This window comes from Ceratotherium simum, chromosome 13, assembly GCF_057802395.1.
Source record: "Ceratotherium simum simum isolate JZ-2026a chromosome 13, ASM5780239v1, whole genome shotgun sequence".
In the NCBI taxonomy this organism is placed as follows: Eukaryota; Metazoa; Chordata; class Mammalia; order Perissodactyla; family Rhinocerotidae; genus Ceratotherium; species Ceratotherium simum.
The window spans coordinates 54,410,687-54,437,649 of NC_141912.1; the positions used below are offsets into that span (position 1 = coordinate 54,410,687).

The window sequence follows — 26,963 nt, forward strand, 5'->3', positions numbered from 1 at the left end:
GAGCAATGGGGGATTTGGTTGGAGATTTAACTGGATGAGGTGCGGGCAGGTCTCGATCACGTAGGGCCTTGAGGGACACTAAGGACACTGGGTTTTACTCCAAGTAAAGTGGATGGACAGGTTCTGGAGGATTCTCAGCAGAGGTAGGAATGATCTGGCTCACTTACTAAAACTTCCACTCTGGCTGCTGGTTGAGCATGGACTGTATCTTTGCAAGTAACTACTCCTGGGAACCATAAATCTAATCCAATATTGGGGCTTTTTCTTTTCCTCACTATGGTCTTTATTAACACATTTCCTTGTATATGCAAGATGAATTTGTCTTTTCTGTGGTAAGAAATCCACAGTTAGTGGGCTCTTTGGACGAGAGTAAGAAGATGGAGGAAAGAATGAGAATGCTGAATTAATTGGATGAGTCAAATCTACTTGATGTTAACATTGATGTTACCATGTTGAAGGAGCTTTCTTTAACAAACAGCATTAAATTGTGCCGTTTTGGGATTCATCTTTTGCTTCATTTATAATTCTTCATATTAATTTGTTTACCCAGTGCCTTCTATCAGGGACTGTTTTATTTAATTTTATTTAAATGAATAAAACTCCATATATAGCAAATTCATTTAAATGTCAAAATAAAGATTAGTGTACACGAGTCGCTCAGTATATGAGAGCTCAGAGAAAGATGTCACATTTGTCACCTTGCTTCAACCACTGGCAAATGAACTAAAAGATTTACTGATATCAACTTCCTGAAGGGGCTGGTTCTTGGTAAACTGCCTTATTTTGCCTTTTGCTATCTTGACTCCTCTACTCTCAGTCATTCTAACGTGCAGAGCAGATCCAGATCTTGTAAACATTTCTCAGAAAAGACAACTGCTTCCCTGTAACACACATTCTCTAAGATGAAAGGTAAAGATCTAAGCAGGGTGCTAGAGCATTGACATATTTTTTGCTTCAACTTATCATACAGAATGCCAAAGTTCTTAAGAAAGTTTTGTTTGAGGATTCTGTCATACAAATGTTTATCAGTTATTTTAAGGTGTATTAATTATTTCTCTTGAGTGAATAAGAAAATTGATGATAAGAATATTTTATAATGCAATTTAGATTTTTCAAACTCACTTATATCTTAAAAATCCTCATTTAGTAAAATATTGTATTTCCTGGATTCTAAGATGAAAATTTTTTACACTAAATTTAATATCCCTAATGTATTTGGGATGACTCTTAAGCACAATGACAAAAAACCATTTATTAAATTAAAACAACAATTTAATTGCCAACAAGTGATTTTAGTTGTAATAAAATAGTGGTATCTCTTACAATCAATGAAATATGGTAAAAACATTTGGTCACACTATTTTTCTCATATTCACAAATAGAATATTACTATCTATCTATTAATCATCTATCATCTATGTACACTAACAATGACTCAGAATAACATTTTAATCAGCCAGCAGATACCTTTTTTATTTGTTTGTTTTAAGCAATCTCTGCAAAAATATCAGATGTCTCCATGGATGGGTACCCAGTTTTACCTGATTCCAGTGCCATGCCCTTGATATTCGTCCTCATTATCCTGAAGTTATTAGCAGTCAACCTTCAGAGCATGATATATCTGAGCTTCCCTATCAAAGTAAAGATTTTAATAGCAAGTGATGAGATCTGCTGCTACAGCCCTTGAGAAGCCCCTGGTGGGTTATGAAACACACACTCGTGCATTAACCTCACCTTGGCATCAATACCTTTTCAAATTGACTGGTACAGAGCTGGTGATTTTCCTCCACAAGGACTCTTGGGTTTAACCACCTCTTCAAAGCACTTTGTGTGGGGTCTGGAACACCACAGGCACTCAAAAGATGTCATCTCATTTCCCTTCACTTTTGAACACGTTGCTCTTAATTTTTATAATGCTTTAATGTCCATATACACGTCTCTTCTTAGGTAATTTCTGTCTATCATAGATGAGTTCAGAGAGTAAGGACTGTGTGTTTTTTATTTCTTTTCACCATGTGCAAATAGCCCCTTAATAAATACTGTATAGAGGCAATGGAAATATTATACAGTGTTAGTAGTCAAGGTGAAAAGACAAATCTTGTCATTTTCTCAAGCAAATTTTGCCTTAGAGAGATTTCCAGCTTTTATATTAAATTATTCTTAACGTAATTCAGATGGAAAAACATCACCAAATGAAAAACCACTTCTTCTGTGCAGAAGTTCAGCCCTTTTCACTTACCTTTTCTTTTTATTTTTTTTTCTTTCTTTCTTTCTTTATTTATTTATTTATTTTGGTGAGGAAAATTGGCCCTGAGCTAACATCTGCTGCAAATCTTACTCTTTTTTCACTTGAGGTAGGTTGGCCCTGAGCTAACATCTGTGCCAATCTTCCTCTATTTTGTATGTGAGACGGCGCCACAGCATGGCTGATGAGCCGTGTATAGATCAGCACCTGGGATCCGAACCTGCAAACCCCAGGCCGCTGAAGTGGAGGGTGTGAACTTAACCACTATGCCAGCAGGCCAGCCCCCTCACTTACTTTTTTTGCAGAAGAGCCTGTACATGAGGCAAAGCAGGGCATTTGGGTTTTGAAATCCAACTTCTGTCCCTGTTCCAGATTCTTCAGTTCCTGATAGGTTTTGAAACTCTTTTATTCATTTGAAAAGACCAAAGAAGGCAATATAGAGGCCATTTTTCAATTAATTTTGTCCAATAGAGATATACATTGGGAGGGGGGATTATGTTTTGCCAATTATAAATGTTTAGGAACTTCTAGAAAATTATAATACATTACATTTTAAAATGCATGAACTCAAGAAAGTAGTGAAAAAAGTATTTGCTTAGAAAAAAATTCTAACTACTTTTTAAAAGCAAAACTCCACAATATACACATTTATTTTAAATGCTATGGAATATTTACAAAGTTTGACTATACATTAGGTCACAAAGGCAAATATAATACATTCTGTGTGCAGAAATTACACATTCTCTTACATTTCGCAATGTAGCTGGAAATCAATAACAAAAATGAAAACAGAATGATCAATTACATTTTTAAAATTACTCTTTTAAACACTTGTTTGAACAATAAATCAAAATTAAAAATTGCAGAATATCAAGAAAATAAGGATAATGAAAACACTATACATCAAAACTTTTCAAACCTAAAATAAGATTTCTATAATATAAAATTTTTTTTGCCACATGTAACTAGTATACCAGAGTATTTTTATGATGTTTTTAATTTTTAATGAAATATCCTTTAGGTTCATCATTTTTGCAAAATTTCACAACTAATTTTTTGGATGAAATAACTTCTGAGTGAACTAATAAGTAGGTAAATCATGCAACTTAAACTTGGTAAAACACATATATAGAAAAGAATAAATGGCACCTAGGTACAAATTTATTCTCTATCAACCCCATAAATGACAATTAATATTGTCAATACTTGACATTTAGATGACATCTTATATATAACTCTTAATTGCATTAAAGGAACATATTTATTCTTCTGGCCTCAGAATTATATGTTCAAAAAAGTTGTAGTATTTCCTTAAACATAAATTTTAAAATATACTAATTAATTTTTGCCATTATATTAAAAAGCTGATTCCTTTAAGATGACTTAAAATATTAGATTATTGAAAATAATGGGGCTTATGTATTTAAGCAGAGGAGCATCATGACAGCAAGGAAGCTTATGACAAATGTCACGACCCAGAGGGTTTTCGTGCATGTTGGATGGTGAGATATTCAAGAAAGGCCAAAAAGTAATTTTAGGTGATAAATGCTAAGTAGGAAGATTAATATCCTTGGTTCCACTGAGAAGAACATCTTCTGACTGTGAAAGTTTCAAAAATGAACTTATGGTACATCATCCAGACTTTTATTCAAAGCTAGTACAGCAAGAATCAAATACGTAGTCAGAAAAGCTATGAATGGATGTGGGTCTAATGGCTTGTCTTGGCCATTAAATAAACTCATAATGTTTTGCTTTAAATTAGCTCTTGCTGCCAGAAAACCTCAAAACATTTTGCAAATTCTAATTAGTCTGCTTAGAAACGTTGAGAAGTAGTGCAGGACCTCCCATCCTGTGGGAAAACTGGCTTGAAAGGTCAAGGGCCATATGTGAAATCACTCGGTGTGAGACAAAGGCCAAATGCTAGCCGAGAAACCACATTCGGCTTTAAGAAATATTGCTAATAAATCTCCCACGTAGTAGGCGCTGCAAATCGTCACCCATTGAAATAAAATTAGCAATGAAGGGAAATTCATCCAGGGAATCCTAAACTTAGCCTCTGTCTTTCATCACAAAAGGGAAATAATTCACAGTTTCTCTACTTTTTCTTCCACACTCTCTATTGGGATATTTGAATGTGAAAACTTAGTTTTCAGCTACATATTGGTAACCAGGAGGCATTTTGTTTTATGTCAATCTTTCATTTTGTGAGGCAATCTTTCATTTTGTGAAATAATGTTACTCAGAGGCAAATTCCATTTCTTGACTCTTTCTAGGAGGCGCTACAGAACATTCCAGTCAAAATGCTGGCAGCGTGTGACTAGAAAGTGCTACGAAGATGAGACCTGCATTAGTACTGTAAGCAAGCAGGACCTCACCTGCTCGGGAAGTGATGACTGCAAAGAAGCTTACATCGGTACCCTTGGGACGGTCCTTCAAGTGCAGTGCACCTGTAGGGCCATTACACAAAGTGAAGAATCTTTGTGCAAGGTTTTCCAGCATATGCTTCATAGAAGATCATGTTTCAGTAAGTTCCCCCAAATAAAATTACATATATATTATATCTATTTCTTGTTTTTGTCTATACAGTGCAAAGTCGTAATCCAGCACAGAAAATTTGTTCACAAAGACTATTTTATGTTTGCTATTCCATTTTAAAATCCATTTTCTGATTATGTTTTGTGCATTTGCTATTGTACTCGTTTATCAGCCAGCGGTAAATGTTTTTAATTTATGTGACTGGTCACTCCTAATTATCATTTATCGATTTCAATATCAACAGCATAAAAAGATTATCCTACCAGATAACTGAATGTATCTAAGGTATCTATTGCAAGTAACAAATCACCCCAAAACTTAGTGGCTTAAAATACTGATTTATTTGCTCACAATTCTGCACATTGGGCTTGGCTTAGCTGGGTGGTTCTTCTGATGGTCTTGTCTGGGGTCACTCACGTAGCTGCAGTCATCTGGTAGCTCAACAGAGGCTGGATGGTACAAGATGGTGGTAAACAAGCACCACTGGCAGGGATGGCATGGTTCTCCTCCATGTGACCTCTTCAGCAGTAGACCCCAGAGCTCTTACATGGTGATGGCAGCACACTCACAGTGTGCAAGTACTTATCAAGTGTCTGCTTCTGTCACAATTGCAAATGTCCCATTGGACAAAGCAAGTCACGTGGCCAAGCTCAGAGTCGCTGGGTTAGGGGACTATACGACGATGTATGTATTCAAAGTTGGATTCATCAGGGGTTATTACCTTAACAGTCTACTATATAGCTGTCCTGACCTATGTAGAATACATTTACCCTTGGATTTAGTGTTTCTGCCCTTGGTCTGTAATGTGTCCACTGATCCACCTGTAATGATGTGATGGAAAACACATTTTCTAAAGTTACTATTTGCTCTTTTTAGGAATAAGAAAAGTGAGATTTAGTAATTTAAATAATTTGGTCAGAGTCTCAAAGTGAGTTAGTAGTTGAGAGGGATTGTGTATGAGTCTAATAAAAAGAATCTAAGGATGTGATCACATACTAGTTTAAGACCCCTCCATTATTCATCTTCAGGGTTAGTCCATGCAACCATCCAAGTCCCAAAACATCTCCAGGCCACAAGCCCTTAGTTGTAACCACCAACCCTGCAAGTGTCATTCCCAGGAGGAAATGATAGACACTTACGGTTTCATTGCAAACCAAATCTTTATATTTGTGAAAAATGTTTGCCATATACAGATATAGATATATCTTTATCTATAGCCATCTAACTGTATAAAGATATACACAAATTTTTAATATTTTTATATTTCTTTACAGATACTTGAGAGAGATACATTAGCCAATATGATCAAAATTGTGATTTGTTGTGTATTAGGTATTAGACATATACCTCAGAGTGTGTGTTTTTGATTCCAACAGAGCTCTCTGTGGAATTTCTACAATTTCTATACTTAGCACTACAGACATATTTAAACTGAAATCATGATACAAAAAGGAACATTGCAGCATTATATATGTTGAATCATATTCTCTAAATAATCTTCTTCTCTGATTAATATTAAGTGGATAATTCTATTGGAACTAAAGATACTTATAATGAATAGCTCATAATATTACAGAAGGAAATACCAAATAAAATAAATTAAACCAATAGCAATATATGCAGTTATATTATTATGGTTATTTATAAGATGTTTCTCCATATTAAATGGTATCCATAAAAATAAATAGTAGATGCTACAGGTTAGTGATAACTTCGTTCCTTGGGCATAAGTTCCTTAAAAACAACAGTCCAAGCAATTTAATTCTAGTGCCAAGCCTGTTTTTTTCTGATATGTTTTTAATTATTGTTACCATATCTGTATAGAGCAAAAAATATTCATGAAGAGACAGTAGAAATGGACATTTAAAACTCCATAAACACTGAAATACGATATAATGTTTTAGAAAAGTGAAAATTCAAAACTATTTCACTTTCTTCACTCACCTAATAAAACTAAACTTTATGAGCTTTTTCTCCTCACACTACCAACTAACAGTAGGAATTTCAAGTGTCAGGTTTATAGAATTAAAGGAACCTTGAAGGCCTTGAGTCATATTTCTCATTACTTGAATGAATAGGAAAAGTTTCTAACAAAAGCGAGAACCAAATCCTCAGGCCCATCTAGTTCTAACAAACCCTTGTCCTCTGCCTCATATACTTGGGATATAGCACAAGGATATTTTTGAATGAACTATCTCCCTAACCATTGCCTCCTGACTTCTCACATCCCCCCAGGATGCTCGCGCATTATCAGAAAGATCCATAATTACATCTTGTTTCCAAAGCCCTTTAGCTTCTGCTCGCTTTACTTGAAAGGGGCAGAACTGAGTAGAACCGAGAGTGCAATTAGGCAAGGTTTTCAGTTTGTCACATTTGTTTGGGTCAGAAGCATTGTTTTTCAAACTTATTTGACCTCAGACCACAGTAAGCAATGCATTTTACATTAGCTTTTTAGGTGCAATGTCTTACTTTTAAAAAAAAAAAATTATTATTCTATTCCATCAGATTTTTTCAATGCTGCTTACTACCCACTGAATTGATTTCCTGACTCACTAATGTGTTGCTCTCTGAAGCTTGAAAAACACTTGCTTGGAGTATAAATTTGTTTAAAATAATCTACATGGATGTATCTAAGTCAGAGTCTCATAATAATTATAAATAATTATAGAGTAGCTAGCATTTCTTCAGTGCTTATTTTTGGTCACATTTTCTCATTTAATCTTAACAATTCCATCAGCTAGATACTATTATTTCCATAGTTTCACACATGCGGAGAAGGAAGCTAAGAGATTAAGTGACTTGCTCTGGGTTCTACACCCAGAGCACGGAAGAGTTAGGATCCAAACCCTGACTGGCTGACTTGTAGCCCATTGTGTTCTCCTGCCTGTGAGACTGTGAGGACCACAACCTTGTGTCTGTTCAGGATGCTCCAAAGCCCTCTCGGTCTGAACCTCTTAGTTCTGGTCTAAGCACTAAGCTGTGAAAACGCTCTTGAAGAGCCCACCTCTGTTCCCGCATGCAGGACCAGACTTAGGCAAATGAGCATCCTGAACAAACTGTATTTGGCCACCAACTTCCATTCAACTACCAACCTCTGGATCCATGCAGACTTACTTTTCTCTGGTCTCTTGCAGCACAGAGCAAACTTGTGGCAGTTAGAGCTGACAGAGAGATGAGAGAAATGGAAGAGAGAGAAATGGGTTAGACAGAGAGGACCACAGAAATGGAAAGACTTGACAGATCGCTGTTGTGTTTCATAGTTACACTGAAGGATTCAGTCCCCAGGAGTGGGTGTCCCTGGTGCTGACAGAAATGTTCTCTTCATCTTGCTCACAGTTCTCTTTTTTTATGTCAACTGTAATCATCTAAAAGAGATTTGGATACATCCTCGTTCTGCCCCTTAAGATTCATTTCTTTCTTTTTGAAGTTTGATTTAAAAATTAAAAATAAAAAGAGACTACCTATCTCCATTAAATCCTACAGGATTTCCATCCTACAGAGAATGGAAAGCATAGCAATGCAAATGTGATACAAGCTTAAACAAAATTCAAAGAATACAGAAATAAAAATAAATTATTCTAATAATTCGGGGGAATAAAAAATTCTCCCATTTCCATTCTCTAGAAAGAGTCAGTGTTAAGAAGGTTGGTGCACTTTCTTTTGAAACTTTTTTTTACTTGCAATACATACGTACCTTGAATACCTTATATACACCCAAACAGATGCCTCCCTCACCCTGACATATTTTTTAATGGAATCAAACTATACATACTGCTTTACAGCTTGCTTTTTAACTTAATATATGGTGGACTCATTTGCAAGTATGCAAAGCCAACAAATCTGATGGCTTTATTCTTTTTAAAGTCTGCATAGTATCCTACAGTCAATATACCATAATTTATTTAACTAATCTGCTAACATGGACATTTAGGTTCAATGTGATTGTTTATTATTATAGGCATTGTTGCAATAAATGTCATTGCACATTTTAGCTGGCATTTCAATAGAATAGATCTCGAACAGTTTACTAGATTACTAGACCATAGGATTTTTGCATTTTTGAATTTGATAGAAACTAGAAGAAAAAGTTTGTTCCAATTACATTCTTAGTGAGAAAAATATTACTGTTTTAATTTGTGTTTTTATTATAAATGATGCTGGGCACCTTTTCAGTGGTTTGTTGGAAATATTCTATTTCTTTTTACCTATTCATATTCTTTGCCTAAAACATCTGCTTCCTTTAGTGTCAGTAAATGGCACTGTTATTGCCTGTATCAGACGTTTGTATTGATATGCGAGGATTCACTAACCTGCACACCTCTTACGATGGTCCAGAATCCATGGTCTGTTATGGCAAAGTGATGACATGGTATATCATAGTCTTGGGCTCAGATCTACTTTTTAAAAATTTTGCTTTTATTGAGATCACATTGGTTTATAACATTATATAAATTTCAGGTGTACATCACAATATTTCAACTTCTGTATAGACTACCTTGTGTTCACCACCAAAAGTCTAGTTGCCATCCGTGATGGTACACATGTGCCCCTTTAACCTTTTTGCTCTCCCCTCCGCTGCTCTGGAAACCACCAGTCTTTTCTCTGTACCTATGTGTTTGTTTGTTCTTGTTGTTTTTTCATTTTCCACATAAGAATGAAATCATATGGTATTTGTCTTTCGCCTGACTTCTTTTTTTTTAAAGATGCACTCTGAGCTAACATCCATTGTGATCTTCCTTTTTGTTTTTCCCTCCCCAAAGCCCCAGTACATAGTTGTATATTCTAGTTGTAGGTCCTTCTAGTTCTTCTACGTGAGCCACCATCACAGCATGGCTACTGACAGATGAATGGTGTGGTTCCCCACCCGGGAACCAAACCCAGGCCGCTAAGGTGGAGCACGCCAAACTTTAACCACTAGGCCATCAGGGCTGGCTCTGTCCTGACTTATTTCTGACTTATCTGACTTATTTCACTTAGCATAATACCCTCAAGGTCCATCCATGTTGTCACAAATGGCAAGATTTCACCTTTTTTATGGCTGAGTAGTATTCCACTGTATATGTATGTGTGTGTGTGTGGGGGTGTGTGTATCACATGTTCTTTATCCATTCATGCGTGCACAGACATAGGTTGTTTCCAAGTTTGGCTATTGTGAATAATGCTGCAGTGAACATAGTGGTGCGTGTATCTTTTTGAATTATTGTTTTTATGTTTTTTGGATAAATACCCAAAAGTAGAATTGCTGGATCACATGGTAATTCTATTTTTAATTTGTTTAGGAATCTCCATACTCTTTTCCATAGTGACTGCACCAGTATGCATTCCCACCAGCAGTGTAAAACAGTTCTCTTTTCTCCATATCCTCTCCAACACTTGTTATTTCTTGTCTTTTTAATAATAGCCATTCCAAGGGGTGTGAGGTGATATCCCATTGTGGTTTTGATTTGCATTTCCCTGATGATTAGTGATGCTGAGCATCTTTTCATGCTCCTGTTGGCCATCTGTATCTCTTCTTTAGAGAGATGTCTGTTCAGATCCCTGCCCATTTTTTCAATTGGGTTGTTTGTTTTTTGTTGTTGTTGTGTTGTACGAGTTCTTTATATATTTTGGGTATTAACCTCTTATAGGATATATGATTTGCAAATATCTTCTCCCAATTGGTATGGTTTCTTTTGCTGTGCAGAAGCTTTTTAGTTTGATGTAGATCTTGCCCCTGCTATGTGTTATCTGGGTTATATAAAGGGGAAAATTTTTTAACTGTTTCTTGAATAGTAAACCATTCTTCCTCAACTAGATAAGTTCCATTGCCATTTAAAATATTTTTATTTTTATTTTTATTTTATTTATTTACTTATTTGGTGAGGAAGTTTCATGCTGAGCTAACCTTTGTTGACAATCTTCCTCTTTTTTTTTTTTTTTTTGCTTGAGGAAGATTAGCTTTGACCTAACATCCATGCCAATCCTCCTCTATTTTGTATATGGGTCACTGCCTCAGCATGGCTGACAAGTGGTGTAAGTCCTTACCCAGATTCTAAACCCACAAACCTGGGCCACTGAAGGGAAACATGCTGAACCTAACCACTACACCATGGGCTGGCCCCCCATTGTCATTTTAAAAGATAGTTTTTTTAAGTCATTTATAGTTACCAAAGAAAATTTATAATATAAATACAACTATGAAGAATAATGGTATCTACCATTGAGTTTAAGATACAGAATATTGCCATTATTATTTTTTTTCTGAGGAAGATCTGCCCTGAGCTAACATCTGTGCCAATCTTCCTGTATTTTGTATGTGGGTTGCCACCACAGCATGGCCCCCAATGAGTGGTGTAGGTCCGTGCCCAGGAACCAAACCAGGCCGCTGAAGCAGAGCATGCCGAACTTTACCACTAGGCCGCTGGCCTGCCCCATTGACATTATTTTTTAAGTTTTTTTAAGCGCCCCTTCAAATCACATTCTTTCCTCTCCCGACTCAGAGGTAACCAGCCATACACTGATATACACACGCGTGATACATAACTGATACACACATACATGATGTTATCTAGGACAATGGCTCTCAATCTTTACTAGAGATGAGAATCACCAAGAGATTAAAAATTCTGATACCCAATAAACTAATAAAATTACGTTATATGGAGGCAGGATCTGGGTATCAGCAGAGCCAGTTTCACGGCCATGTGGCCCATGCAGTGACACAAGGCTCTGCACTCAGAAGGGCCCTGAGCTTGGAGTTTCATGTTCCGCAGTCATCATCTTGAAATTCTTAATTTGATCTTTGAATTTACGTTTTGTAAATGAAGTCCAATGGAGCATATGTGAGGAGCTTGGAGCCTTAGCTCCTATGTGTTCCTGCCTCTTGCCACTTCCCTGGGACAGGCAGGTTCTCAGCTGCCTGCCCCACCCATTGGTGCCCTGGGCCTTACTCAGCATCCCTCTACTCCCCCACCCTTCACCTGCTGCCAGACATTTGCCTTTTCATTTCTTTAGTGATACTGAACCTTTCAGTATATGGATGTAGATGTTCTTTGATGTCTTTCAAGAAGTTTTTATTATTTTCTCAATAATATGCTTTATTTTATAATAATTTTCTTGCATACCTTTGGCTATAATTATTTCTAGATATTGCTAAATATTATGAGTGCAGCTGTAAATCATCTTTTTAGGATTATATTTTCAAACTCTTTGTAGTTGAACTATAGAAATTCAATCGATTTTTCTACTTAAAGTTCTATGGAGCAACATTGTTAAATACTCACAAAATTTAATGATTTATTGAATTCTTTTGTATTTCCTATGTAGATAATCGCATGCTCTTCAATAATTATAGTTTTGTTTCCTCTGTCCAATGCTCTTACCTTTCCTTTCTTTTTTTGTCTCCTCTCCTCCACATCTAGGACCCACAGAAAAATGTTAAATCTAAATGGTGATGACGAGCACGCTTGTCTTGTTCCTGATCTTAAAAGGCATTCTTTCACCATTTTATCATTAAGTATAACGTTTCTCAGAAATTTTCTGTAGATTCTCTGTGTGAGAATAGAGAATTTCTCTTCTATTCCTAGACTCCCTTTTAAGAAATCGATGTTGAATTTTAGTAAATGCTTTTTCTACATTTGAAGATGCCATTTGAAATTTGTTCAGCACCTTGGAGTCATTTTCTCGTGGAAGAGTGATTGGTCGTGATGCCAATTGTGTCATAATGCCAGAAATAGAAGTACTCTACTAATTTCTAAACACACTCAAGGATCTCCATTTGTATGAAAAGGAAAAAAAAACAGAACTCGCTAATTAACACCCTATCTCCTCCCTTTCACAGCCAAATTTCCGCAAAGAGTTGCGTGTGTTCATCACTTCAATTTCTTCATCTCTTACATACTGATCCCCCTACTCCAGTCTGGCCTAGGGGTATAGACCCTCACAAAAGCAGCTTTCCCACAGGTTACCAACCACATCCAAGTCAGAGATTCCAGAAGTCCTCGTTTTACTGGAATTTTAAGCCACCTTCAGGAATAGTTTAATACTCTTTCTTTCCTGATACACATTTTTTTCTCTCTTGGCTTTTATTCCTCTGATTACTCGAATGCTTCTTCTATGTCTACCTTGTAGGAATATCCAACTGGCCAATTAATATTTATGTTGCTTAAGGTTCAGCTGTAGGCTCTCTACTAGAGTAACTCTATAATCTTCCCTTGGGAGATCCCATCCATGGCCACGACATCATTACTCCTTATGTTGATTTCCAATCTTTAGGGCAGACTTCTTCTCTAAGCTTCAGATGCAATTATCTGCCCACCTACTTGATATTTTCTTTAGGATTTTAAGATTTTGCTAGATCTTGGGTGATGTGCAATCTAGATGTTGTAGACAGGCAACCTATGAACTAGAAAGACTAGCTATTCTCTGCCATGCCCCCAATACAAACACCAAAACACCACACACACACACACTCTCTCTCTCTGTATATATATAACTATACTATAACTATATACTGTAACAGGGACAACAGAACCTCAATAAAAGCTCACATTCAAAATAAGGAAAAATGGGAGAGTAATCGCACATAGTATTGAGATCCTGCTTGATAGGCATTGTGAAATCTCTTTGGCAGTGGGGATTTCCTTGGAAACTGGGAAGGGCCACCTTCTGTGGCTCCCATTTTGCTCTCTGGAAGGTTCTTCCTTATCCGTCTTCCTCCATAGCCATATCTGAAGTAGGTTTGGGGGAGTATGCCCTTTTTGGGGAGCATGGAGCTCTCACAGACCATATCCTGCCCACACGGTTTGAGGGATTGAAAGTTGTTTTAAAGTTTAGCGGTCACAGACTTTTTGCAAGCAGACTGGTGGCTACTTTGGCAATATAATCTCTTAAAAATGTGCTAGGTTTCTAATCTATTTGCTTTTAGTCAGTTACATGTGCCAGTATCCACAGTGAAAAAAGGATTTTCTTGACTTAGTTCCCAAGTCTGCCTTATTTCCTTGCTTCCTCGCCCCCATACCCCATCTCTAATTTAATGATTTAAGCTAATCTAAACAATAGTCTTGAGTAAAAACGTAATACCCTTAATCTGATTTTTGCTGCATAGTTGAGTCAATTTGTTTAACTCAGAAATACTGGGCCTTTTATAACTGGAGATCTTTTTTTAGTCTTATCTCTCACTATTTGGGATCTAGAAGCAGTCCACTTTCAATGTTATAGAGTACTGGTTTTAATCTCTCTGATCTCTGCATGAAAACCAGTCAGTTTCTACCTGAGCTCATATCTTTATTGTAAAACCGCATGATGCAGTCAAGAGTAATTAACTCACGCCGTCACTCTAGCTCTTTCAAATTCTCTTGCTCCTTTTGGGACCTACAAGGTGCTTTGAGAAATGCATCGCAGAACTATCTTCATGGGGGAAGATAAGGGAAAGGATTTATCCTTCAGACCCTGTCTCTCACTTCTCAGGAGTGGCCCCATGAGCCTTGATTCCCCAGAAATTGTGTACAGTGTATCTACGAGTGCTGAGCAGAACCCAATGTACATTTCATGCTGCAGTGGCAGAAAGCACTGTGAAGGGAAGAAGGAGGTGAATGGTGCAAGGTCCAAGCTGAAGCACTGTCAGGTTGCATCTGCACAAAGATAGATCAGACATTTCGGGAATCCTTCTTATGGCAAGGAACAAAGGCAAATCCATGTCCAGAGCAAGTATAAATTCCAGTATGGATGCATCACTGCCTCCTTCAGGGTGGAAGGGTAATGGTGTCATCAGTCTGCCACCAACCTGCCAAATTGAGGGCTCAGTATAGGTCTCTGCCATTGCTAGGAGCTTTGGCATTCAGCATTGGCAAAACTTTAATGGATCAGCCTTAAGGAAAGGGAATCCATTCTGTGCAGCCCATGCATAGCCTCTATTCTTGTCATCATATCTACTCTCTTCATGCTTATTGCACAGGCACCAGGTGGCTGAAGAGAGGGCATGGTTAGCCTCCACTGGGTAGATCACCAGTTTACTTGGTTGTTGAGGGCCTACTCTGTGGTGGATACTCTCTGCTAGGCGTTAACCTGAGATACAAAGATCTGCCTGCTTTGAGCCACTACCATAGCTCCTTCTACATGCGTCTTCACCTCATTTCCTTGTCTGCAGTCTTCAAGTTGCTCTTTTCATCTCTCTGGTCAACCAATTTATCACTTCAGTCTTAACGTCTATCCACTTCTTTGTCTACAAAGTGAACAATCGAGAGTACTGCACACGCTCTGCCTGTGGGGAGATTTCCCTTCACCACTGTCCTCTAAGGCCACCTCCAAGTGGATTTGCAGTGCGGCAGCTGTCTACAGTTAGCCCTCATATGTTGTGCTCACCTTTCTGGGAACCAATGACTTAATGGATCTGACAATACCCTGTGACATGTTAGGAGCTATATTTCAAATAGCAAATGGTCCTCCACTGCAGATGGCATAGCCTTGCTCCAGGACCTGAGGTATCTGTGCTATAACTCTCCTATTAGGGTTTGCCAGAGACTCCCTATTCATCCACAGAGTGTGAATGAGATTAAGTGTAGAAAGTGCCTGTTGCATAAAAAATATCCTGTATGACATAATTGCCCTGCCTTTAAAAACCATTGTTTTTGGTTCAGAATTCGGGACTGGCCCATTGAGTTTCTTTTTCTGATGTTTTACAAAGACTATACACATTTTTAGGAGTTTCTATATTAATCTTGCACTAAAGCCAGCTGGTTCCACAACTCATCTTAGGAACAATCTTTGTGTTATTAACGAAGAACCTGATGATCACAAAGACAACCCAAAAGTACTGAGAAGATGGATGTTGAATTTTTGGTTCTCAAACCTTGTTAATCCTCAGAAATATTTAGAGAATTTGTCTAATTTATATATATTTGGCCCTAACCTCAGTTATTCTAATTGAATGGGCCAGGGATGGGGGGCTCAGAAATCTGTGTTTAAAAAAAAAAATCACCCAGGTGGTTCTGATTTTCAACCAAGTTTGGAAACCACTGCTCTAATCCACAGGTGGAAAAAACCCTGTCACCGGCTGTAGGTCCCAGAGTCTCTTTTCGCTCACACCTCTCAGGGAATGAGAAAAGTCTGTGCTCAGAAAGGCAAGATTAATACCACGCAGCTCTCAAGGTGGACTGCTTCATCCCAGTGCCTAAAAACACAGTTGGTACACATGAGCCACTCAATCAATAGTGAATGAATGAATGGATGAATGAATGAACCAATGTCTACTATATCTCTATGGCAGCACTGTCTTCTGAATACAATTGTTTTTCTTTCCCTTATTAAACTCTCCTAATAATACAGCTTCCCTATTAGGATCCTCACTCATTTGTGTTTCCACTTAAGCTGGAATTTTCCATTCAAATATTTGAGCAAAAGATGCAGGAATTAACAAGACTAGGCTGCTACCTCCCACTTTATAAAAACATTTCAAGCCCCTTATATTTTCTAACTTTTCCTTTTTATAGATCTACTTTAAAAAACTCTGAGTAATAGGAAACTCTTTTACAGTTGATCCTTGGGTGGTATCAACACTGTAAATAAGCGATTGATCCAAACACATTTTTGCTCTAGAATGTGTGTATCCCCTTAACGAACTATGTGATATGGTTAGCCCTGTCTGTTAATAACAAAGATGAAAGAAGATTGTCTTCAATAGATTTGCAGAACTAGCTGGCTCTGGTGAAATATTAACATAAAAACTTCTAAAAATGTGTATAGTCTTTTGAGAAGCTGAAGAAAAGAGCGCTTCTGATTAGTACCTATTTATACCACTTAATTTCTTTTTTTTGTAACTCTACTTCTCACCCATCTGTCTATTGAGGCCTCATCTTAGATATCAAGATTGCTAGTGAGACTGTTTTATTCATCTTACTTGGCTGCATTCAATGGGTAGATTATTTATTTGGCTGCATATTTATCTTGCCTTACAACATTTCATCTGTCTATTCCCAGTGAAGATCTCAATCTAAAAATAACATTCCATTAGTGAGCATTTTTATAAAAAGTCCTTTAAACACACCCATAAATGTATGGAGGTGCATAATACATAGTTTTATATTTTTTTTTTCTAAGTTACATAAAATTTTACACTTATTTTTAGAAAAATAATTTAAAGATTGTGCAAAATGGATTAATAAAGGCTCAAATTCACTTGTAAATTCTCGTTTTAATTTTTATTGTCTCAATTTAATTTTATTGATCACTGGCTGTCTGAGAAAGGAAGATTATAGACTATAAATAAAACAGTGAGCTGAGTGAATTGTGAAAGACATTTTCATTGCAAAAATCTCTCTCTCTCTCTGTCTCTTTCACATATGCACACATACCCACACACACACACCACCTTCTCTTACAGCCAATTCATATAGGTTAGTATTCCAGGAGCTTTATATTAAGTTTTGGCTTTAAATAAATCACTTCATCTAGCCAAAACCACTGACTTTTTCTTGGTTTCTACACAAAACTCTAATTCAAGTCCAGTTTCCTTCAAATTCAGTCCAGGTGCTAAAAAAAGTCTCTTGGTTTTCCAAGGAACATTCAACAGAATTTCTCTACTCTGTATTCATACTTATAGCATAGCCTCTAAATAGTCCAGTATTTTGTATTTTCTGAACTAAAGTGGCTCCATGGTGACTTTCTAGTCCACCAAATTCATAGACACACATATAAATGTATATTTTTCCTCTTAGAAATTAGTGATTATTCCTTTAGGATCTTTTTTTTCATTATTTGCAAACTCTTTTGAATTCTTTAAAGGCATATGTGTTACAAGTTAGCAATAAAAAGAATAATAAAAACAAATAAACCATTTCTTTAGAATGACTTTAGTTACCACCCAATGTAAAAATTCAGATCTGTGGTAAATTCTGCAACTTTTGGCTTTTGTGCTATTTAATTTATAGACTTAGAATTCTGGATATTTCTTTCGGTTTGGGCCTCAGTGATAAATTAACGTATTTAACCTTTATTTGCTGACAAACATAAAATATAAATACGCCCTCTTTTGCTTTCCTTCTTCCTCAGCCCCACTGGTGAATTTTGGTTAAAAACCATGATCAGCAACAATGCCTCTAATAATCAGATGTCACGTTTAGAAGTCTTAATAGACCTTATTAGAGAGCATAGCCCTAGAGAGGCAATATGACTCCAGAATGTCTGGGTTCAAATAATTTCTCCATCGTTTACAAGATAAGTAACTGTGAATAGTTACCCTCTCCTTACCTCAATTTCCTGACTGTGAAATGAAAAATATAATAATCAATCCTAACCCAGAATGTTGGTGCAAAGGTTATATCAGTTAATTCATGTAAAGAAATATTAAGAACATAGTAAAATTCAGTTAATATTAACTCTTCCTATAGAATTTGAAGGATTTGGAAAATTACACAAACCAATAATTTTTGCATAATCATTATAATGTCACATGGGTGGTGTGGGAAATAGAATCATTTCTGGAAGATCTAAAGTGTCTTATTTTCTCAGGATAAGTGATTTCTTAAATATGATATCTTTGAATGATTTTAGGGCAGATGATGGACTCAGACAATTGGTCTCAAATGCTAACGTGTATAAGAATCACATTGTTTTCAGTTAAATTGCAGATTCTGATTCAGCAGGTCTGGAGTGAAGCCTGAGGTTTGCATTTCTAACAAACTCCCAGGTGATGCCAATGCTGTTGGTCTGAAGATCTCACTTTGAGTAGCATAGGCCTAGACAATCTCTTAAGGACCTTTTAAAAACAAAAAAATCTAACTTAATATATATATATATAACAAATAATTTATGTATCTCATTATAATAACCTGTCTGCTACTAAGAAATAGATCAACCTAATGGACCTGATGCACTGTATCAATCTAGTAATCTGTTTTTCATGGATACTAGGTGTCTTAGTGTCATGAAAGAGTTCAAGCAGATGTCCTAATAATTTCTTAAAACTCTTTTTTGAGAGAGTGGCTTAGAGCAGTGGTTCTCAAACTTTAGCTGCATGGGACTCACCTGGAGGGTTTGTTAAACACAGATTATTGGGTCCCCAACCCCAGAGATTCTGATTCAGTAGGTCTGAGATGGAACTTGGGTATTTGCATTTGTAACAGGTTCCCAGGTGTTGCAGATACTGCTTGTCCAGGTACTATACTTTAGGAACCACTGGCTTAGAGTACTCGTTGATCCTTTCCTGAAATCAGCTAGAGTCTAGCAATGTTCTCTTACTTGAATCATCAATATCAGCATATACTTCTGCCCCTCATTGGAGGAGCTTCAACATTGCTCGTTTTGAGATACTGTGATATTGTGATTTACAAGAAATATATATTTGCTCTTTGACTCTGTTTCTAGCATAAAGATCCTGAAACCCTTGGAATTTCCTGTGATAGAGGGATAAAGGTGTCTTTTGTTATGTTAATGAGATGACTTTTGGAAGGCCCCTAGGGAGCCTAAGGATAGAGGCTGGTCACTGGAGGAACCATCCATGGGATTAGAAGGTTGGAACTTTCAGTCCCACGCCCTGACCTGCAGGGAGGAGAGAGGGGCTAGAGGTTGAATCAATCCCCAATGGCCAATGATTTCATCAATCATATCTATGTAATGAAGCCTCTATAAAAACCCAAAAGGATGGGTTTGGAGAGCTTCCGCAATGGTGAACACTTGGAGGTGCTGGGAGAGTGGTGCCTGGAGAGGGCATGGAAGATCCACACTCTTACCCCACACCTTGCCCTATGCATCTCTTCCACCTGGCTGTTGCTAAGTTACATCCTTTCACAATAAACTGGTAATCTAGTAAGTAAAATGTTTCTCTGAGTTTTGTGAGTTGGCTCTAGCAAATCAATTGAACCTGAGGAGGAGGTCCTGGGAACCTCTAATTTATCAGGTCAGTCAGAAATACAGGTACCTGGACTTGAACTGGTGTCTGAAGCAGGGAAGGTCTTGAAGAACTGAACCCTCAGCCTGTGGGATCTGCTGCTGTCTCCAGGTAGATAGTGTCAGAAATGAGTTGAATTGTAGGACACCCAGCTGGTGTCGGAGAATTGCTTGTTGTGGGGAACCCCTCCCCACCACATTGAAATTGGTTTCAGATACCAAAAGAGATAGGATCCCTAGAACCATAATTCTTAAATGTGCTTCAATTTGCTTACCAAGTTAGTGGAGCTAGATCTCATCATTTCTCCCCTATCCCCACACAGTAAACATCCCCAGAGTCAACAGCAAGAGAGGCACTGGTTTTGATTAAAGACTAGTGAGATGATGCCTGTTTTTTATTAAGCACAAATAAATTATTAATATATCCCAGATGTATTTGTACCAAGATTATCATGTTATAAACATGAAAAAATAAACATGAGTCACTGGAAGAACTCTCATTGGCCCCAGAGTTTCACTGTCCACATTGATAACCACTGATCCGATGGAGAAAAGTCACGAGTCAGAAAACATCCAGAAGAGCGGCATCACTTGAGTTACAGCGTACAACACACGATGTTCAGAAAGCAGTGTGGAATGTGTGCTCCACGCTGAGTGAGATTGGGCTGGGAGGTGAGGAGCCACCAAAGGGTGAAGGGAGATCAACCAGTTAGGTAAGGTTACTCGTCTGAACCTCCAATATGAAATTTGAGTATATTTGCGGAAATCATAATTTCCTTGCTGACTTTTGCGACCTTAAGGACACTTTGTCCTGGCAGTTGGAATCTGCGTCAGATCTGCACACATAGAAAAATCTCAGGCCCTCTAGGTTCACCCTAGGTTTGCCTAACCTCCCAGGGGCAGCCTTGAGTAAGTCAGACCTAGTTACCGGGTTAGACTATGTGGAATGCTCTAACCTCTCTGACAACGTACTTAAGGTTCCTCTGGAAGGCACTCGTCTTTAGAATAGGGAGGTGGGGCCTACAGACAAGGTTCTCCTGTGCATGTAGCTTTATGACATTGGACAGCTTGTTGTGGAAAGCAATGACTATCAGGTGTTGGCGCTCTGCGAGCACATTATCACCTGCCTCAGAGAAGCTCCAGGAAGAGGAAATGACTCGTGGCCAGAAGCAGACCTTTAAAACATTCAATTAATATTAATAGTATCAGGATCTGGACAAACTCTTGAAAATAATCCTACATTTGACAAACCACAGGAACGTTTCAACGGATCTGCTTGGAAACTCATCTCAACACTGTGAAGTGATAACATGAAGAAAACTGAAGCCATAGAAGATATCCTTAAAATGCAGGTTTAATAAACCTCTAAAGATGTTGCTTGCCGCTTAAAGCTGCACCCTGGCTGTGAACGCTAGCTTGCTTGTCTTTTGTTTACTCAGAGTCTTGTGACCTAATTGAGTGCTTACTATGTGTTCGACACTATTCTACTCATTTTATGTCTTATTTAGTTTAATTTTCAGAAGAAATACTTAAAGTAGGTGCTCTCTCTTTTACCGAAGAGAAAGCTGTGGCGCCTAAAAGTTAGTAACTTGTCCAAGGTCACACAGAAGGCAATAGTGGCAGGATTTAAACAAGGCAGTACCATAATATACTCCTCTCATCTAATGATGTGAAATTTATAATTTTCAATTGATGATAAAATATTATATTTCCTAGGGAACCTGTGTATATAACAAGAGAATCCTTGAAAAATGTGCTTGATGGGAGTCAGCATGTTGTGATATAAAGAACAGGAGCCCCACAAACAAGTTGGATCCCTAACTACACCAGGTGGTATGCAAGAAATCAGTTACCCTCTCCCTAGACCTCAGGTTTCCTGCATATTAAATTTTGGTAATAGTTTAACAGAAATAGATGATCTCTGATATTAGATGTGCCCCAATATTCTTGGATTAGGCAATCTGCTGATATGTTTGAGGCCAGTACGTTTTCAGCAAACCTCCACACTGCCTATATACAGGACAGGCTCTGGAGCGAATTTTTTTTTAATGCAGGAAAAACCAGTAGTCTGCCAAGAACTTTTCCTTCCTATGATTTTACTAAAATGTTAAGAAAGCGTGTATCATTTCTTTCTTTGCCTTTGGAAAAGCACTCATTCTTTCAGAGATCTAAATTGAGATTTGGAGTAAAAGGGTTTTTCTAGGGTTGGATTACCTTTTATTGCTTTGTTTTCCCAATTGTAAACAGCTTTATAAAATAACGTATGCTAGACTCACTAAATAATGGGGCGTGTTTCTTTGCTTCTACTACTTATATGTTTAAATCTATAAAATTGCATATTTCTAGCAAAGAACATGATAATTTTTACTCAAGGCACATTCAAAATATGATGTGGCACTTTTGCTATATACAAATCCAATAAGTTGGCCTTTACTTGACACTTTGACCAGGCACTGTTGTGTGTGTGTGTGTGTGTGTGTGAGTTTCAGTGAATATGGCTTTTGTTTCTGTAAGTACATGTGTATAGGCAATCATTAGCTGTTTTAATTGGGGTAATTTAAAATCAGATTACAGAGAGAAACCCAGCTTCCTCTCAACTCTCTGAAGATTTGACTGAGAGGCATCATATCTGGTTGCACCTTCCACCTTCATTGGCTAAGAATCCAATCAGATTCTCTAAGGAATAATCTGGCAGGTTTCTCTTAGGATCTTTCAAAATTCAAAACTCCCTCAAGGGACGAGACACAGGGGGGATGGCCCCTAAAGATGTAGCCCATTCCGATGGAGACAAATGCTCGCTTTAGTTTCACCACTAGGTTTACTTGCACGCAAAAGTTCCCAATAAAATCCAGCTGGCTTAAATTTTGTCTGCAGACCTGAAACAGCAAATTTGGCTTGGATTCCTATTTTGCAGAAAATGCTTCACACGACTGTAATCTGGAAATATTGAAATGTACAAACCCTGAAGAGAAACAACAGGAGAACAGCTGTCTCCTACCTTCACCTTCTCCCAACTCTACCCTTAAAGGCTTAGGTATTGTTAAGGGAGGGGAAAAAGTCTGCCATGGAGCATGAAAGATGCCATGAATCATCCGTGACTACCTTTGTTGTTTGCTCTAAGCCAAAAAGGAAAGATTAAAGAGTTGCCATTGATGAGTGAGACAACTCACATTTTGGCATCACTAAAGAAGGAAGGAGCATTTAAGATCATGGAGGGAAATAAAACAACAAAACAATACTGCTACAATTTGAACAATAACAGGCTTCAGTATGTGAAAGCGTAGTGTTATCTTTTCCATTTTCCACCCTTATGCTTTCATTGGCTTCATACAATCCCCTGGTTGCCTATAATTGGGGATGGAGTTAGTGCCAAAACTGCATAAAATAAGCAGTCTTTCCTTTATACTTTCTGTGCATCATGATTGTGTATGTGAAGTCATAAAAATCATTTATTATGAGCATGTGTATTCCTAGCTTAAAGAGCCAAATGTTCTTGTGACAACAATATAATAGCATCAGATGTATTCCCATAAAACACCATATGTGGGCACTTAATAGTTATTGCCCTAGCACCTCATGCTGGGATATCATCTTAAAGGGGGACTCCTTAGAAAAAAGAATGTTTGGTACTTAGATAATTAGAATCTCTTAGATGAGACAGGTGAGCAAGGAGTAGAGATTTGTTAAAAATCCATTGACACTGATAATCGTTCATCTTCCATTAGTATCAGATTGTCTCAAACCATCTTCTGAAGTTCTTTTCTTGGGTTCAAGAAAACCCTTTACAGCATTGCAAACCTCAGGAAATATTCTCTCAGTCTCAAAGTTGCAAGAATGCCCTAACATCACACTGATATCTAGTAAACTGTAAGGATAGACACGACATGATTTTTATTTTTCTCATTACATTTCTTTGGGGCTTGTGGTACAAATCCCAGTAAACAAATGGGTTTTCAGACCAGATAAAAGACTAAGGGACGGAGGAAAGCTGCTTTATGGCCCGGTGTGACTGCTTGGTGATGTTTTGAAAGTCTGCCTCTCAGACAGAGCCTAATCCCCATTGTCTCTTTCCTTTCTTTGGCTTCTAGCATCTGGTGGAATGGCTTTCCTCAGTTGCCACTGTGGCTGGTGACTGAGTTTTCTCAATTCCCAATATGCTCCGAGTTTGCCAGAACTCTGGGACTGATGTTTTACTATTGCATTCGCACCCGCCTCGAGAGGCCAGACGCTGTAGGCATGTGATCGGGACTTTCAAAACAACTCAGCTGCAGAAAGAGGCCAGAGCCCATGAGTTCCTGATTGTATGTCTGCTTTAGTTGGGACTCAAGGCAATCTGAACGGAGGGAAGCCATATAAATCAGATTGCAGGGCTTCCTTCAATGGACAACTTCTCTTAGTGATGCACTGCTGTGTGTCACCGGGGTCTGTGTAGGAAGATGCCTCTGTCGATGTTTTAAGTTTCCAGGCTGGCCTTGATTTAGTACCTGCATCTCTATTTGCTCACCCTTCCTGATGTAACAGATAGCCTAAAACATACAAGGGCATTTTGTTTAAAGTACATATGGTAGTTATTACACTGAAAATGTACACTAAGCATATGTCTACAACCCTAATAGCTCCTTCCAACACTTCTACACGGCTGCTTCGACCCAGTCAATTTCTCTCACTGTTTTTTGGCCTTAACTTTCATTCCAGAGTCCTTCCTCTGCAATGGCAATATGGTTGCTTTTAACTGTTTTTGTTCTTTCAACACTACCAGGTAGCTGAAAGAGAACTTTTGAGGTGGTAAGATCTCTTACTGATCCAAATACATTTTTCTTCAATTAGTAAAACTAGCTTAGCAATTACCATCCCTATGTCTGGTTATTCTCCACCAATTGCTGATTTTTTCAAAGGCCTTTATCTATTAAACATAACTCCCAACCTCTTCCGCTCTCTTTCTCATTAAGAACTTCTATTTCACTATCCTACCACAATGTGGTTTACAATCTGATTTCTCTCTCTTTCACCTCCAAAATCACGTGTTTTCCTCTCTCTTCCAATAGTTCTCCATCCTGACTGTGTACTGAAAGTGTCTAGAGAGCTTTTTAAATTACAACTGTCCAGAACTTTATCCTCACTTCTCCCTTGACCTATTAAATCAAATCCTATAGTGATAAGGCCTAGGAATTTTTCATTTTAAATGCTCCACAGTTAATACTGTTATGCAACCACAATCAAAACATGCTTTTCTAATTAAAAATCACAGCTTCTATTGTATGTCTGCCCCCTGCAACACACTTTACATGTCTTGTCTCATTTAATCCTCACAGGAAGTCAATAAATATTATTATCCCATGTAATAGAATAGGAAACTGGGGCACAGATGAGTTCTTTTTTTTTAAAAAGTGCTCTAGGTCATACATTTAGCAAATTTTAGAGCAAGAACTTGAATCTGTGGCTTGAAGCCAAAGGCTGGCCTCTTCCCACTATGCTATACTACTCCTCACTACATTCTATCATCTATATTTACCAGGAGCCTCTATTTCCAATTCTCATTATGTCTTTGTGGGTTTATCTAAGGTGACAAAACAACTGGAAAATCCATATTTCCAAGAGCCTAATATCTTGTATTATAATGCAACCTGAAAGTATTTATGAATAAAAATCATGTGGCCCTATTTGATTGGAGTATAATTTAAATCCCAGTAGAGATAATAATGTTGCATCTCATACTTATTTTTGAGAAGAAAGTGAACTTGAGAGACAGCAATGAATGCATATCCTACTCTCCAGTATTTTCCCCTGAAAAGGGGAAAGCATTCCCATCCCCAAGATGAAGACTATTCTTCAATGCTCTCCCCCACCATTCTCTGAGTTCAGTATCCTCCTTTCTCATCTTTCTTTAATGTTTTTTTTTTTTTGCTGTTTTTCTTCTCCCTCTACCTGCAATTCAATTGACAGATAGAAGAGTGGATAGAAAAGAAAGAGGCATGCATCATTTATCAATAATTTTCATTTATGGTATATTATTACCCCTGAATTAGTCATCTTTGCAGGTTATGCAGTTACAAACAATCTCCAAACTTCAGTGGCTTACAAACACAAAGATTGAGTTCTAGGTCACGCTACATGTAGGCAGCTGTGGGTTGACAGCTGAGGTTCTGCTTCCCATTTCCAGACTCAGACTAAGGGCATAGCCACTATTTAGAACATGCCATTCCCATGGCAGAGACGAAAAACCAGCAACGGAATCACTCTCAAGCTTCTGCTTGAACATTACACACATCATTGCTGCTCACATTTTTCATTTTTGACTAACTCAAGTTAAGGTCAAGCTCAAGGTCAGCGTGGCAGTAAACATTCTCTTCCACAGAGCGCAGCGCTCTAAGTCACATGGCATTGGGTGGTGGGCATATAATCCATTACAGCGAAAGAGGGGTGAATTCTTGTGCAAAATAATGCAATCTGTCTCAATTCCCTTTCTACATATGAGAAGCCCGAAGCTCAGAGGTTAAAGGAACTTGTCCACGGCTACTGCAGCTGGTGGATGACTCAACCAAGATTGTGATGGAGTTCCTTCTGAGTCCAAAGCCAGTGTTCTTTTCTCTGAGCAGTCAGGTTGAAAAGTCGAGAGACAAACATTGTAGTTCTCTCTTCTGTTCTTCTTCCATCTTTCACACCAAAACTATTTTAAAACAACACGTCCGGGCTGGCCCGTGGCTTAGCAGTTAAGTGCGTGCGCTCTGCTACTGGCAGCCGGGTTTGGATCCTGGGCGCGCACCAACACACCACTTCTCCGGCCATGCTGAGGCCTCGTCCCACAAATAGCAACTAGAAGGATGTACAACTATGACATACAACTATCTACTGGGGCTTTGGGGGGAAAAAAATAAAAGGAGGAGGATTGGCAATAGATGTTAGCTCAGAGCCGGTCTTCCTCAGCAAAAAAAGAGGAGGATTAGCATGGATGTTAGCTCAGGGCTGATCTTCCTCACCAAAAAAAAAAAAAAAATCACGTCCTCTCAAGAACCTAAGAGTCATCTTTGATTGAACTCTCTGCATTTTCAATATCAAACTCTATATTATATAATATTTAATAATGGTATGTATTGAGTACTTATTTTGTGCCATACACTGTTCCGAACTCTCTTTATATATTGTCATAGGTAATTTTTAACAATAAATTTTGTGGAAGGCATTATTCCATTTTAAAGATAAGGGAACAGAGTCTCGGTAAGCTGCCTAAAACGGCAGAGCTGGGGTGAGACAGGGCAGAGCTGGGGTGAGACAGAGCTGGTTTTTAATCCATGTCTAACTCTAATGCTTGTGCTACTATGCT

General features: G+C 37.9%; 1 protein-coding gene across 2 annotated transcripts in view; it reads left to right on the plus strand.

Annotated features, from left to right (window-relative positions):
• Positions 1-26,963, plus strand: part of GFRAL (GDNF family receptor alpha like) — a 51,706-nt gene that overhangs the window by 12,797 nt on the left and 11,946 nt on the right. For both annotated transcript variants that reach the window (XM_087438733.1, XM_087438734.1), the window contains exon 5: positions 4,519-4,769. In XM_087438733.1, the coding sequence (XP_087294859.1) occupies positions 4,519-4,769 (251 nt within the window). The remainder of the gene's footprint in view (positions 1-4,518; positions 4,770-26,963) is intronic.